Source organism: Psammomys obesus, unplaced genomic scaffold (genome assembly GCF_907164565.1).
Source record: "Psammomys obesus unplaced genomic scaffold, mPsaObe1.curated_primary_1811, whole genome shotgun sequence".
In the NCBI taxonomy this organism is placed as follows: Eukaryota; Metazoa; Chordata; class Mammalia; order Rodentia; family Muridae; genus Psammomys; species Psammomys obesus.
This window is the reverse complement of record NW_026596034.1, coordinates 23,704,515-23,718,653: the sequence shown is the minus strand read 5'-3', so window position 1 is coordinate 23,718,653 and position 14,139 is coordinate 23,704,515. Positions and strand designations below refer to the sequence as shown.

At 50.1% G+C, this 14,139-nt stretch overlaps 1 protein-coding gene across 1 annotated transcript in view; it reads left to right on the top strand.

Annotated features, from left to right (window-relative positions):
• Positions 1-1,006: 1,006 nt before the first annotated feature.
• Positions 1,007-14,139, top strand: part of Nqo1 (NAD(P)H quinone dehydrogenase 1) — a 15,290-nt gene continuing 2,157 nt past the window's right edge. The window contains exons 1-6 of the mRNA XM_055621579.1: positions 1,007-1,159; positions 1,390-1,605; positions 8,230-8,394; positions 8,465-8,595; positions 12,109-12,222; positions 13,493-13,594. Of these exons, the coding sequence (XP_055477554.1) occupies positions 1,599-1,605; positions 8,230-8,394; positions 8,465-8,595; positions 12,109-12,222; positions 13,493-13,594 (519 nt within the window). The 5' untranslated portion in view covers positions 1,007-1,159; positions 1,390-1,598. The remainder of the gene's footprint in view (positions 1,160-1,389; positions 1,606-8,229; positions 8,395-8,464; positions 8,596-12,108; positions 12,223-13,492; positions 13,595-14,139) is intronic.

Below are 14,139 nucleotides of genomic sequence, written 5' to 3'. Positions count from 1 at the left end.
TAACAGGTAGGGACTGAGGGATGCTGGGAGAATCTGATGGTTTGAGGTCAGCTTTGATGTGTTAAATAGGCACCTCTGTTAGCATAGTCCCTCCCCTTTCCCAGTCTTGTGACATAGCTGATTGGGAGGAAGCCCAAATGCTGGGTAATGGCTCATGCTAACATATTATTTCTCTTGCATGACATTAAAAAACAAAACAAAACAAAACAAAACAAAAAAACCCTCCCTGTGTCTCTGTGTGTGCACCGTACCCTGGCTGTGTCAGGCTGGATCCCCTGGAGCCGGGTTACAGGCGGTGTGGACGGCCCTGCTAGGTGCTGGGGACTGAACGGAGTTTCTGGAAAAGCTGCCAGTTCACTCAACACCTCTCTCCAGCCCCCTTAGATTTAAAGACCATCTCCCTTTTGTTCTGTAGCACAGACCCTCCTAGAACTCACCGGTGGAGTAGGTTGGTCCTGAACTCAGGGATCCACCTGCCGCTGACTCCTGGCTGCTGGGATTAAAGGCGTGGGCTACTATGCCCAAGCGTAAGTTTTACTTACTGAGATTTTTAAAAATAATTGTTTAGATTTACTTATTATTTATGCGGCGTGTCTATATATACAGCATGCATGTACGCCTGCAGGCCAGAAGAGGGCACTACAGATGGTTGATGAGCCACCATGTGGTTGCTGGGAATTGAACTGAGGACCATTTGGAAGAACAGCCAGTGCCCTTAACCTCTGAGCCATCTCTCCAGCCCCCTTACTTACTGGGATTTGAAGCCTTTTTATTCTGTTCTACGTTCTGTTGTAAATCTCTCTGTAAAGTTATTAGAAGTTCACCTGCCTGGCTACTGAAATACTTCCCCGTGTTCACTGTCTCCCCCGCCAGCTTGGCTCTAGCTTCCGGGAGGGCCACACTGGTCAGTTCTCTGTGACCTGGCCACCACCAGGGGCAGCATCGAGGCGAGCCAAGCCTATACCCGCAGGGGTCAGTCTTTGCGACGTTTCTAAGAGCAGAATCAGAACGCTGCGAAGAAGAAACCGCACACCAGGACAAGCCTCTCCCCGGAGTCACAGTGACTTGGCGAAATCCGAGTCCCTCCTCTGCCAGCCCCACCCTTCCCTGTGCGTGCAGAGGCTACTTCCCAGGGCTGAGCAGGGACTAGCCCACACAGGTCGGATATTTCTGTTGGAAATTTCCATTTCGTGCCCAGGAGGGCCAGGGCAGGGGGAGGGCCAGGGCAGGGGGGGCAGATGAGTTTACCCAGTATGTTCCCATCTCCTCAAATCCCCTCTCACTCCCCGGGTCCTAGAGAGCCCTTTTGACTTTGCCTATGCAGGAGTCCTATCCCAGGACTCCTATTCCAGCCCTTAGCTGACAATAACTTCGTGTCCTCTCCCCAAGGGCCTCGGTTCCGGAATCCAGCCCCGCCCTCGCTGGCTTCCCCTCTCAGTGGACGGGCCGGGGCGGGGCTCGGCCGGGTATAAAGCCTGCAGGAGCTCAGCTCGCCCAGCTTACACTCTCCCCAGCGAAACTCCTCTGTGCCCTCCTGACAACCAGCTGTTCAGCCAATCGGCGCTTGGCACTAAGGTTCACCCTCAATATCCGGAGCCATGGCTGGTGAGTACGGGCGCCAGCTCCAGCATGATCCTTCCCGAGGAGGACGCAGGCTTGCTGGGAGTTTTGTTGCTTGCGTCCGCGGAGGAGGAGAAGTGAAGCGATCACCCATGGGGAACCCCAGCCATTGCTCCTTCTGTACCCTTCCCTAACAGAGCTGGCTGGCCACTTTCCGCACCTTGTTTGGACTATTCAGACATAGCCTCATGTACCCAGGTTGGCCATAAAATTGCTGCAGAGCGAAGGGCAGCCTTCAATTGAGGGTCTTCGTGCCTCCACAGCCTAAGCGCCAGGATTACGGGTGTGCATCACTACGCCTGGTTTATATGGCACTGGAAATTGGCTTGAAAGCAGGACTTCGGACGTGATAGGCAAGCACTCTACTACCTGAGCACCGTGCACATTCCCCGCCTAGCCTAGGTCAGATAGTATTTCAGCTTTTGCTAAATATCTAAAAATGAAAACAGGCAATTTATAGGGAGTTTTGCCGGGCTTGGTGACACAGGCCTTTAATTCCAGGACTCGGGATGCTGAGGCAGCCGGGTCTTTTTAAGTTCGAAGCCAGCCTGGTGTACAGAGCCAGTTCCAGGACACACAGAGCTACATGATAGAGACTGTCTCAAAACAACAAGAACAGAACCTGAACAGACCAAGAAATGGATTGCCAACTTAGGGAAGAAAATGGGAAGATGTAGTGATGAGGAGGGCTTGAGCTGGGAAGCAGTGTGACAGGACTGGAACCCAACTCCAGCTGGCCTGGCCCTTGGGGAGTTCTACTGTGACTGTGGAGGGGAAAATCCCCCTCCCCCAACACTTTGCCATCAACCCAGGGGTGAGGAAGGGGAGAGACCCTTGGCGGTTACCATCATGATTTTGTCTAGTTCTTGACTGGCATCTGGTGCTGTCTTGACCAGCTAGCCTCCCAGCCTGCTTCCCAACAGAGCTTCCCTCTGAGTTCTGGCAGCAGTAAGGTTCAGGCGGCAGAGGAGGGTTTTCAGCAGGCTGTGTCTGCTGTTTTCCCTTAACAAAATAATGAAAACAAAATGAAACAGAAAGGTGCTGGCAACCGTAGGCCCTAACAGGCATCCTACTTTGCTTTCTGTTGTGGTGATAGAACACTGACCGAAAGCACCTGGGGGAGAGGGGGAAGGGCATGCTTCCTCCTGTAGTTCTGGGTTCAACACCAAGGGACGTCAAGGCAGGAACTGAAGCAGAAGAAACTCTGCTTACTGGCTTGCTCTCTGACTCTTCAGCCTATTTTTTGATATAACCTAGTGGCACCTTTCCAAGGGTGACACCAACCACAGTGAGTTGACCCTCCCACAACAATCACTAGTCAAGATTAATCACTCATCAAGCCGCCACCGACATGCGCATAGGCCGGTCTGATGGAGGAAGTCTCTTCAGCGAGCCTCAGTGAAGCTGTGAGGCTCATTGCAGGGGGCTAGGGGCCATGCTGGCATTCAGATTGGCTGGCGACCGAAAATAAGAGTAGGAGCTGTAGATGAGGATGGAGGTTTGTCTCCAGGTGGCTCTCCAGAGAGCTTCAGCAACCAACATTTAGGGTCAGGGTTGGCGAGAATGTTGTTGGATGAGAGTACCAGCTACCAGGCTCCATGACCCGAGCTCCCATCTCTGGGACTCAACAGGGAAAGAAAGAACAAACTCTGGCAAGTTCTGTCCAAAACACACACACACACACACACACACACTAAGTAATGTAATTTAAAAGCACTTGGGAGATTGAGGCGGATGGATCTCTGTAAGTGTGAGGCCAGCCTGCTGTACATAACAAGCTCTAGGGCAAGCAGGGCTGCACAGAGAGACTCTGTCTCAGAAAACAAAACGAACAAAAGGAAGGGGGCAGAGAGCCGGCTCATTGGTTGAGCACACTGGCTGCTTTGCAGAGCTTAATCCCCAGCACCCACAGAGCTGGCCTCTCACTCACAGAGATCCATGTCTGTCTCACAAGTGCTGGGATTAAAGGCTTTCACCACCACACCCGGCCAAAAATTAGTTCAGGCTCCACAGTAATGAGTCCCCAGTTAACAACGGCACAGCTGAGAGCTTGGTTTCTGATCATTTCAGGGGTGAGTGGCCTTGGAATCAAGCACAGGTGCAGGAGAGGAGCAAGAGTGACCCGTTTCAGGATTCATGGAACAATAAACAACCTGTCGATCGGGGAGCAAAAGGCGCTGGCAAAACCGTGCCAGGGCTGTGGGGCTGGCTCAGTCCTAGAGGGTGTGGGGCTTCAGATTGCTTCTCCAGCATCAAACCGAAAGCAGACTCAGAGTTATTAGATTCGCCAGCTCCGGTGAGATGCAAAGCAGAAGCTGGTGTTGCCCAGAAGGGCTGACAGGAATTCCTGATTCGTTTCAGAACTCAGCCCAGAACAAACATTGAGGTCTGTAATCATCCTGGAAGTGATTTCTGTTTGTGAAATAATTCAAATGAAAACCAGAGGCTGAGAGATGGTTGGGTTATCATTTGCTGCATAATCCTGAGGACCAGAGTTCAGATTGCAGCACCCACAGAGCAAGCTCAAGCCGGGCACCCCACAAATGCCTGCAACTCCAGCTCCAGGGGTTCAGCGCCCCCTTCTGGCCTCCAGTAGAAGCTGCATACAAATGACACATACACAAAAATAAATCCTAAAATAAAAAGTTATTTAACACCAGCCCAAGAAACTGTACTTACAGCACTCAGAGGGTCCTTTTGTAACTTAGTCACCATCCTGGTAAGGGTATCAGCATGGTGATTTTCTAGGGAGATGATTTTTCGTGTAGGTGGCCAATTAAATATGCCAACATTGTTTGGTGGTGGTAGCCATGCTCTGGAGATGCACACCTTTAATCCTGGCACTCAGGCTATACAGTGAAACTCTGTCTCACAAAAACAAACGAACAACCCCACAAAAACCAAAATGCCAACCTCATTAGACACAAATTTCTCACTGACTCGGAATGCTTTCTTTATGCTTCTCCCTCCATCCCTTCCTTCCGTTTTCCTTTTAGGGTTCACTTGGTTTTAGAGTGGTGCGTGCGTGCATGCCTGTGTGTATGTGTAAGTGAAGGTGCCTCGACACTTGTGTGAAGATCGGAGGACCACACCGTCGTCTGTTTTTCACGTTCTTCTGAGGACCTGTCTTTGCGACCTGGGATTTGAGTTGCATAAACAATGGGTAGTTCTGCAGTCTCACGCTGTAGGCAAGCTTACCTCAGTTTCCATATATAAGTTCACACCCAGGGTGCAAGTTTACGCTCAGCCTACACTCCACAATGGTACGTTCAGTTTATACAAGAGGGTAACAAAGAGCAGGGATCCCAGGAAGGCCGAGTTCAGGAAAACATGTAAATAAATGCCAAGAAGCACATGCCAAATATCAGCGGGGCAGCCCTTCCCCGGAAGGTTCTCCGGCCAGTCCCGTTTAAACACAGTTGCCTGGCGTGTAAGAGAGTCCGTCTGGGTAAGCACGAGAGCAAGGCAGAGGCCACGTCCAAATGCAGGGTCCCCCGAGGACAGCACTCGGCATCTCCTTTACCAGATTGGGTTCTATAGCTGTGTTCCAACGGCCAATGAGAATAAACACGTCTTACAACTGAATTTGAACCTGGAGACACGATGTCCAAGAGCAATCCAGGGAACACATGGACCTGAGGTAAACGGCCCTCTGCTTTTCGCCAGGAGCCTCTCACAGCTCCTGGAGGCATTACCCGCTGTGCTCACACTTACATCCTGAGGCTCTGACAGCCTTGCTGCTCTCCCAGCCCCTTCCCATCCTTATTAGCTACTTCTCACAGCTGTGACCAGATGGAGTTGGGAGCCTGTGGTAGACTCCTCGTCCCATGGCAGAGAAGGGAGAGAAGCACCAGAGGGCCAGTTCAGAGGCACACCCCAGTGACTCACTTCTTCCAGCCGCCCTCACCTGGGCCCCCCAACCCTCTGCGCTCAGAGTTCTGCCACCTTCTAGAGTAGCACTGTCATCTGGGGACTTTGCCCGGAGGGACTTTTTATTGTTTTGAGACAGGCCCAGTTTTGCACCTCAGGCTGGTGGGAACCTCCTGCTTCTGCCTCTCAAACGCTGGGATTTCCAGACAGGAACACCTAGACCTAGCTGTGCGCCATTTCATGTTCAAATCCTCATAAGTGGAAGCCAGAACCAAGGCATGCAGAACTGAAGCTGGACTCAAGTGCTCCTCTCAGTCATGGGCACTTTTATTTACAGCTGCAGTGGACATGATGCTACAAGGATAAGGACCTGAGCTGAGGTCCCCTAGAACCCATGCTTTGTTGTTGCTGTTTTAAAGAGGCCAGGTATGGTGGGCAGCCTGTGCTTATAGTCTCAGTGTGGGGAAACAGAGTCAGGAAAGTCCCTGGGCTTGCCAGCAGCCGGCCTGGCCTACTTGGTCATTTCCAGGCTAGTGAGAGACCAGATTTCAAACAGGGTAGAAGGTGCCTGAGGAATGACCCCCAAGGTTGCCCTCTGGCCTCCACATGTGTGTACTCACATATAAACACACACAGACACGCGCACACACGAGTGAGTGCACATACACACACTGGAATTTAATCACTGTGGGGACATATTGAGAAGAAGAACTAAATGGGACATTAATGAGGTGACTGGAGTGGGCCTGGAGATCTCAGCGTTTGCAAGGTAGACATAGGAGGATCAGGGGTTCAAGGTTATCCTCTATTACATGATGAGTTTGAAGCTAGCCTTGGCTACATGAGACCCTCTCTCACAGGGTGAGAGGTGGTTGGGTCAAAATGGCTCTCTCCTCAGAAATGAACTGTGCATTTGTGTGTGGAGAGGTTGTTTTAGAGTTGGGTGCGTTGTAAGAGCCGGTATGGTTCTGTCTGGGATCTGCCCCTCTAGCCTTGTGTTACCCAGCGCTGTCTTAGGACTCTTCAGAGTCCCATCCTCAAGAAGGCCTGTACCAGGGGGCTGCCTCTTCCCAACTCCTAGTGGGAACTGAATAAACCTTCCTTTTTTGTAACCATCTAGTCTGTGGTGTTCAGTTGTAGCAACAGTAAGCAGGGCAGTTTGAATAAGAATGGCCCCTGGAGGCTCATATATTCGAACACTTAGTCAATAGAGAGTGGCCACTGTTTGAAAGGATTAAAAGGATTTGGAAGGATTGGAAGGAGGTGTGGCCTTGTTGGAGGAAGTATGTCACTTCAGGGTGGGCTTTGAGGTTTCAATCGCCCAAGTCAGGCCCTCTGTTGCCCCCTCTTTCTCTTCCTGTGGATCAGGATGTAGTTCTCAGCTTCTGTGCCAGTGTTGCAAGTGACGCCATGCTCCCTGGCACGATGGTAATGGACTAACCCTCTGAAACTATAAGCCGGCCCCAGTTAAATGCTTACTTTTATAAGAGTTGCCTTGGTCTCTTCACTGCAACAGAACTGTCATGAGACAGTGGGTGAACTAATACAGATGGGTTCCAGTAACCTCTCGCTCATCCTTCTTCCCTCATGGTGCCCAGCTTCCTGGTTGCTGAAGCTTTGCTGGTCCGTCCAGATAGAAGAGCTGTAGTCAGAGGTGCTCTAAAATTCGAATCCTCTTTAAATGCTGCTAAGAAGCCAGGAGCTAGGCAAGCATTCTGCCATGAGTTACACTCTCAGCCTTATGTTTTTTTTCTGTAATTTTGGAACAGGGCATTTTCAGGCTTTCTGAGGCCACATCTACCCCTCAGTGTGCCCTTTCTGTCCCTTTGCTGTAATTTTTTTTTCTCTGTGCATCTGCTGTGTGTATGTTTCCTCACTCTCAATAAACACCTTTCTTCAACTGCAAAATAAATAAAAAATTTGGGACAGGGTTTCCATATGAAGTCCTGGCTGGCCTTGAACATGGAGAGCCACCTGCCTGCCTCTGTCTCCTAAGTGTCAGGATTAAAGGTGTGCACCTGGCATTTGGGGAAACTGTTTTGTTTTGTTTTGTTTTGTTTCTGGGGACAGGATTTCTTGGATGTAGCTCTGGCTGTTCTTGAACTAGCTCTGTAGATCAGCCTGGCCTTGAACTCACAGAGATCCACTTGCCTCTGCCTTCCAAGTGCTGGGATTAAAGGCATGAGTCACTACCACCCAGGAAACTTTTTTTGGGTGCTGACATGATGTTCACAATATTTTGGATTTTGGAGCCTTCTGGACTTCAGATTTTTTTTTTTAAGATTTATTTTTTATGTATATGAGTGTTCTATCTGCATTTACACCTGCCAGAAGAGGGAATCAGTTCACATTATAGATGGTTGTGAGCCACCATGTGGTTGCCGGGAATTGAACTCATGACCTTTGGAAGAGCAGATAGTGCTCTTAACAGAGGAGCCATCTCTCCAGCCCCTGAACTTCAGATTTTTTTAAAAAAAATTAATTACATTTAGTGCATGTGTGTGTGTCTGTGTGCTTAGTCCAGAGGCTGGCTCTCTCCTTCCACCACTGGGGATTTTCCTCAGTTCCTCTGGCTTGGCAGCAAGAGCCTTTCTCACCACCTGAGCCATCTCACCACCCTGAACTGATAATCCTAGCCACTGTTCTCCAATCTGAAAAACTAGGGTGGGAAACCTGTCTAGTCCCAAGCAGAAAATCCCATTTTGATTTTCTTTCCATGTCTCACATATCTCTCATCAGTGAGAAGAGCTCTGATTGTATTGGCCCATTCAGAGAAGACGTCATTCAACTATGCCATGAAGGAGGCTGCTGTAGAGGCTCTGAAGAAGAAAGGATGGGAGGTGGTTGAATCTGACCTCTACGCTATGAATTTTAACCCCCTCATTTCCAGACAGGACATCACAGGTAAGAACTGTTTCTCTTCATTGACAGCGGACCCTGTGACCCAGCCTCAATCCCTCTTTCCTTCCAACAGGTAACCTGAAGGACTCTGAGAACTTTCAGTATCCTGCTGAGTCAGCTCTAGCATATAAGGAAGGCCGCCTGAGCCCAGATATTGTGGCTGAACAGAAAAAGCTGGAAGCTGCAGACCTTGTGATATTTCAGGTATGGCTGGGACAGGGCTCATAAGAGAGCTGTGCCTGGGGCATTTGTCATTATTGTCCTAGATCCGCTTGCATTCTCTCGGACTCTGTGATGTCAGTTAGAGAACATGCATTTGAGCTGATGTGGTGTGTGTGTCTGCGTGTGCGTGAGTGTGCGTGCGCCTGTGTGTGTGTGTATTACTCTATGCCTGGAGGACAATAATCAGGAGTTGATTCTCTTCCCCCACAATACAGTCCTGGGGATAGAATTCAAGGCATCAGGCTTGCTGGCAAGTTCCTTTATCTGTTGACAGTCCCCACTTTTGTTCTTTGAGACGGTCTTGCCATGCAGTCCTGTCTGGCTTGGAACTCACTATATAGAACAGGCTGGCTTGGGAACAGGCTGGGAGTATCGGTGTGCCGACACGCCTGGCCCTGGCACACTTTGTTTGATTATTTTTATGAGTCAGGGTCTGGCTATGTAGTTTAGGGTGTCCTGGAACTCCTGATCCTCCTGCCTCTGTGTCCTCAGTGCCGGGACTACATTAGACTTTGCATGTACAATATACTTTACACGGCTCCAGAGATGGCACAGAAGTTTCCAGCTTTTCTCCCAGGGTACCCAGTTAGTAGCCTCTCCGTGTGGGTGCTCTTAAAGTTTGTCCTTCTGCCCCTTCCCCATCCGGGACAGTTCACGGGGCGACAGTGACTTCCCCGAATGTTCAGTACCCCGGCTGCATGGCTGACGCTGCTGGAGGTTTCTTCCCCACGCAGCAGTGGCGCCTCTCAGCAGGTGGGCTGAGGAATTAGGTGTGCCCCTACCCTCGTGCTGGGATTATAGGCGTGCACCATCCAGTTTGTGTGGTGCTGAGGGTCGAACCCAGGCCTTCATACATGCTGGGAGGGTGCCCTAGCCCTGTGCCATCCTGGACAGCCAAGGCAGCCACAGGAGTGGCTTCTAGTTCCTGTCTCAGAGTCACCATGTTTTAGACTTAAATACCGTGTGAGCCTCAGGTTGATCTTCCACAGGCCAAGGCTGTGAAAGACACGTACACAGTGGTGGAAGATGACATCGCGTTTAAGGAGAGTGTAAGCACACCTGACCCAGCCAGTTCAATCTTGTATTTTTTTTTTTTTCTTCTTCTTCTTGTTATAAACTTGACCTCTGAGCTGAGTATGGTCTATCCTAACACTGGAGAAGTGAAGGCAGGGGGAGCAGGAGTTCAGGGATAGCCTGGTCTATGTGAAACTATGTCTCTTTGTTTGTTTTTTTGAAATAGGGTTTCCTTGTACACAGGGCTCTGGCTGTCCTGGAACTCACTCTGTAGACCAGGCTGGCCTTGAACTCACAGAGATCTGCCTGCCTCTGCCTCCTGAGCGCTAGAACTAAAGGTGTGAACCACCATCACCTTTAAAAACAAATAATATCTGGGACCTCTGCAGCCTTTTTATTTTAGGTCAGAAACCTTTTGAAAGTGGAAGGAAGCTGCTTCAGCTCTAAAAATTATTTTTTGTTGTTGTTGTGTTATATTTATATATACATGTGTGTGTGGAGGCCAGAGGTTGGAATCCTAACCATCTCCTTGGAGACAGGGTCTCTTGTTGGCCTGGAGCTCACCAATTCAGCTAGGCTGGCTAGTCAGAGATCCCCAGGAATTCACCTCTTTGGACCTCCCCATGACTAGATTAGAAACACGCTGACCACACCCAGCTTTTCACATGGGTACCTGGGAATTGAACTCAGGTACTTGTGGGACCAACTCTTTACAGACTGAGCCTTCTCTCCAAGGCCCACAAATCCTTCCTTAGTCCTGGTTTCCTTCCTGCTTGTGTTCATGAGCTTTGAATCATGTGTTGAGGAGAGTAAACGCTAGAACAGACCCTGCTTTTCCTGGGACCAGAGGGCAGGTAAGATGGCGTTTTGAGGAGCTGGGGAGGAGTGCGCTCTGAGGGGCTTCGTTTATTCTAGATGATAGGATCGTGGATCTGTGTGCACACGCACTTGCTACCACAAGCTGGTGGGAGAACATTCGGTCATTGCTCACGGAAGCAAACCTGCCTGCCGTCCTCAACACTTGGACGTTGCTACCAGCTAGATTTCACGGAAATGGCTCTTATTTGCATGCAGCCTTATTCAGACCCAGCTAATGTCTGTAGTTCTTGTTCTGTTTTTTTTGAGACAGAGTTTCTAGATGTAGACCAGGTTGACCTCCCAACTCAGAGATCCCCCTGCCTCTGCCTCCCAAGCGCTGGGATTAAAGATGCATGCTGCTGCCTCCGCCACCAGGCTTTTTTTTTTTTCTTTTAATCAAGAATTTTTTTAAAAACTTTTTTATGCAAATGACATTTGCCAGCGTGTGTACCAAGTACATGCAGTGCCTCGGGGAGCAGAAAAGAGTGTCAGAGTCTTTGGGACTGGAGTTAGATTATCAGAAGTCATGAGCAGCAGGTGCTCCTAACTGCCGAGGCCTCTCTCCAGCCCCGGTGTTCGCAGTTTTTAAGAGGGAGAAAAAGAGAGAGCCGAGCTGGCCAACCAAGGATAGAATTTTCTCCTTGTTATTCTGAGTCAAGTACTATCTATGACTCTATATTAGTCCTACATATAATACTAATATAAGTATGATATAGTTTTCTTTAGTTTTGTTTGTTTTGAGACAGGGTCTCCCTGTGTAGCCCTGGCTGACCTGGATTCATGGTGTTGAACAAGCTGGCCTAGAACTCACAGAGAGCCGGGATTAAAGGTGTGCTCCACCACATCTGACAGATTATACAAGCTGTGTGTCTGTGAGTGGGTGTGTGTGTAGGTGTGGGCGCCTGTGAAGACCAGAAGTAGGTGTTGGGTCCCTTGGAGCTAGAGTTCCGAGCCACTCGACGTGAATGCTAGGGCTGAACCTGGGTCTTCTGGAAGAGAAGTACATGCTCTTCACCTGTGAGCCTTCTCTCTAACCCTGTCTTTCTTTTCATTTGTTGTTGTTTTGTGACTAGGCCTCAGCGTATAGTTGTGGCTGACCTGGAACTCGCTATGTAGACTAGGCTGGCCTCAAACTTGACCTGCCTCTGCCTTCCAAGTGCTAGGACTATTTTTGAGACGGCCTTACTCTGCTGTCTGGTCTGAGCTTCGAACTCACAGTCTCTCAGTCCCAGCCTCCCGAGCTGCTGGGATTGCGCTTGCTTAGCCCCATGCCCATTGTATTTCTACTTCTTTTCTTGCTTTTTTGAGATGGTCTTGGTACATAGCCCAGGCTGGTCTTGATTATTCAATCTCTTGTCTCTTTTGGCCTCCTGAGTTTCAGCATAACTGGCGCTCACTACCACACCCAAGTAGTTCATCCTGAGGGAGCAAGGCACGCCCCCTGGCCACCCCCACCCCATTTTGCTAAAATGTGTTAACTTTTCCAGAGGAAGTGACATGGGCCAAAGTGCCCTGTGGTGACACTGGACAGTTGCTCAGCACCTAAGCTCCTCTTGGCCACAGGGGGAAGGGAGGGTGGGGGAGACCCCTGGCCTGACCTCATGGATGCCTTTTGCCCCACAGTTCCCAATGCACTGGTTTGGAGTGCCTGCCATTCTGAAAGGGTGGTTTGACAGAGTGCTCGTAGGAGGATTTGCCTACACATATGCCACCATGTATGACCAGGGCCCTTTCAAGGTAGGTGAACCGCTGGGCATTTCCTGGGTCGATTCTGTCCCGAGAGCATGGCTAAGACCAGGGAGGGGGCACTGTGTACTTCTTATAAATCGAATGACACGATGCCTTGGATTTGTCTGATTTTTTTTTTTCACGTCTACATATTTTTTGTTTTATGTATATGGGTGTTGTGCCTGCTTGTCTGTCCGTGTACCACATGTGTGCAGTGTCCCAGGAGTCCAGAAAAGGGGGTCAGCACTTTCTGGAACTGGGGTTACAAGACAGTTGAGAGCGGCCTCGTGGGTGCTGAGGACTTGAACCTGGGTGTTCAGGAGAGCATCTCTCCAGACCGCTCTCTGTTTATTCACACAGGCGTGTAGCCCAGGCTAGCCTGGAACTCACTCAGAGAGCTCCACCTGTCTCTGCCTCCTGGGTGCTGGGGTTGAAGGTGCGCACCGCTATGCTTGGCTCATCTGGTAACCTTTGAGGTGTAAGCCCTGTGCAGGCACAGCCGCCAGTACCACCAAAGCAGCGACACCGCTTACACTGACTGGGACAGCCTGAACTCCCGGCCACAGCCCAGTGTGGGTTCCTTAGCTAGTCGCTGTCTTTTTTTTTTTTTTTTTAATGTATTTATTTTTACAGTGTTCTGCCTGCACATGTGCCTACACACCAGAAAGATGGCACCGGATCTCACTATAAATGGTTATGAGCCACCATGTGGTTGCTGGGAATTGAACTCAGGACTGTTGCAAGAGCAGCTAGTGTCCTCAACCTCTAAGCCATCTCTCCAGGCCAACATGTCCATTCTTTTGATATCTTTTGATATTGTGACAATACTGTCATCTGCAAAGTTCACACTTGAGAACTGCCTGTGTTTTTTACACACACACACACACACACACACACACACACACAACCTCCTAATGTTGTTTAGCCCTGGCTGTCCTGGAACTCTCTCTGTAGACCAGGCTGGCCTCGAATTCAGAGATCCTCCTGCCTCTGCCTCCCCAGCACTGGGATTGAAGGCGTGCACCACCCGTGCCCGGTTATCTCCTGAAGTTTTAAGTGCGTTTGTTTATGATTTGTGCTGTGGTCATGGCTCTCCACAGCCACATGCTGGTCACGGCCTTAATTGGAACATTGTGCAGAGTCACACTGAGGCCGCAGAGGAGCCGAAGCCTGAAGTAATAGCTCCAATAGGGTGGACTCATCCATCCCTCTCCCTGGGGCTTCCTTTAGTTCATTAACTCACGGGGCCCAGGGGGTGACGGTTGTTTTTCTCTTTCAGAATAAGAAGACCTTGCTCTCCATCACCACTGGGGGCAGCGGCTCCATGTATTCCCTTCAGGGTATCCATGGGGACATGAACATCGTTCTCTGGCCAATCCAGGTAGCTTGTGGGTGAACCCCCAGGGAGTTTATTAGCTGAGCTTTCCTTGGAGCTCAGATCTCCAGACAATAACGGAAAGCTGACCCACGGTGTGAGGAGGAGAAGCTGGCATCGGCACGGCAGCGCCCACGCTTCCTCCGAGAGCTTATGAGATGGCCAGGCCGCTGGCGCGCACGGTCAGACAGTCTCTCCTAAGCAAGGTGCACCCAGTCCTCAGCGCGCGGAGCCAAGGCCTTGGCTCATTCCAGTCTTCCTGGAATTGTATCTGCAGCCCCAGAACATTTTCATATTTTTAAAAAAAGTGTGTGTGTCACAGGACAACTTTCGGTAGAAAGTTCTCACCTTCCACCTGTTGATGCCAGGGTTCCCCTGTCTGTTTCAGGACTGTGTAGTTGAGCCTAGCTGGCCTTTGAGCTTCCTGGCAGCTCCCCATCTCTGCCTTCTATTTTGCCTTGGCATGTTGGGAGACAGACTTCTGCCACTGCATTTATATATGTATGTGTGTGTGTGTGTGTGTGTGTGTGTGTGTGTGTGTGTGTGTGTGT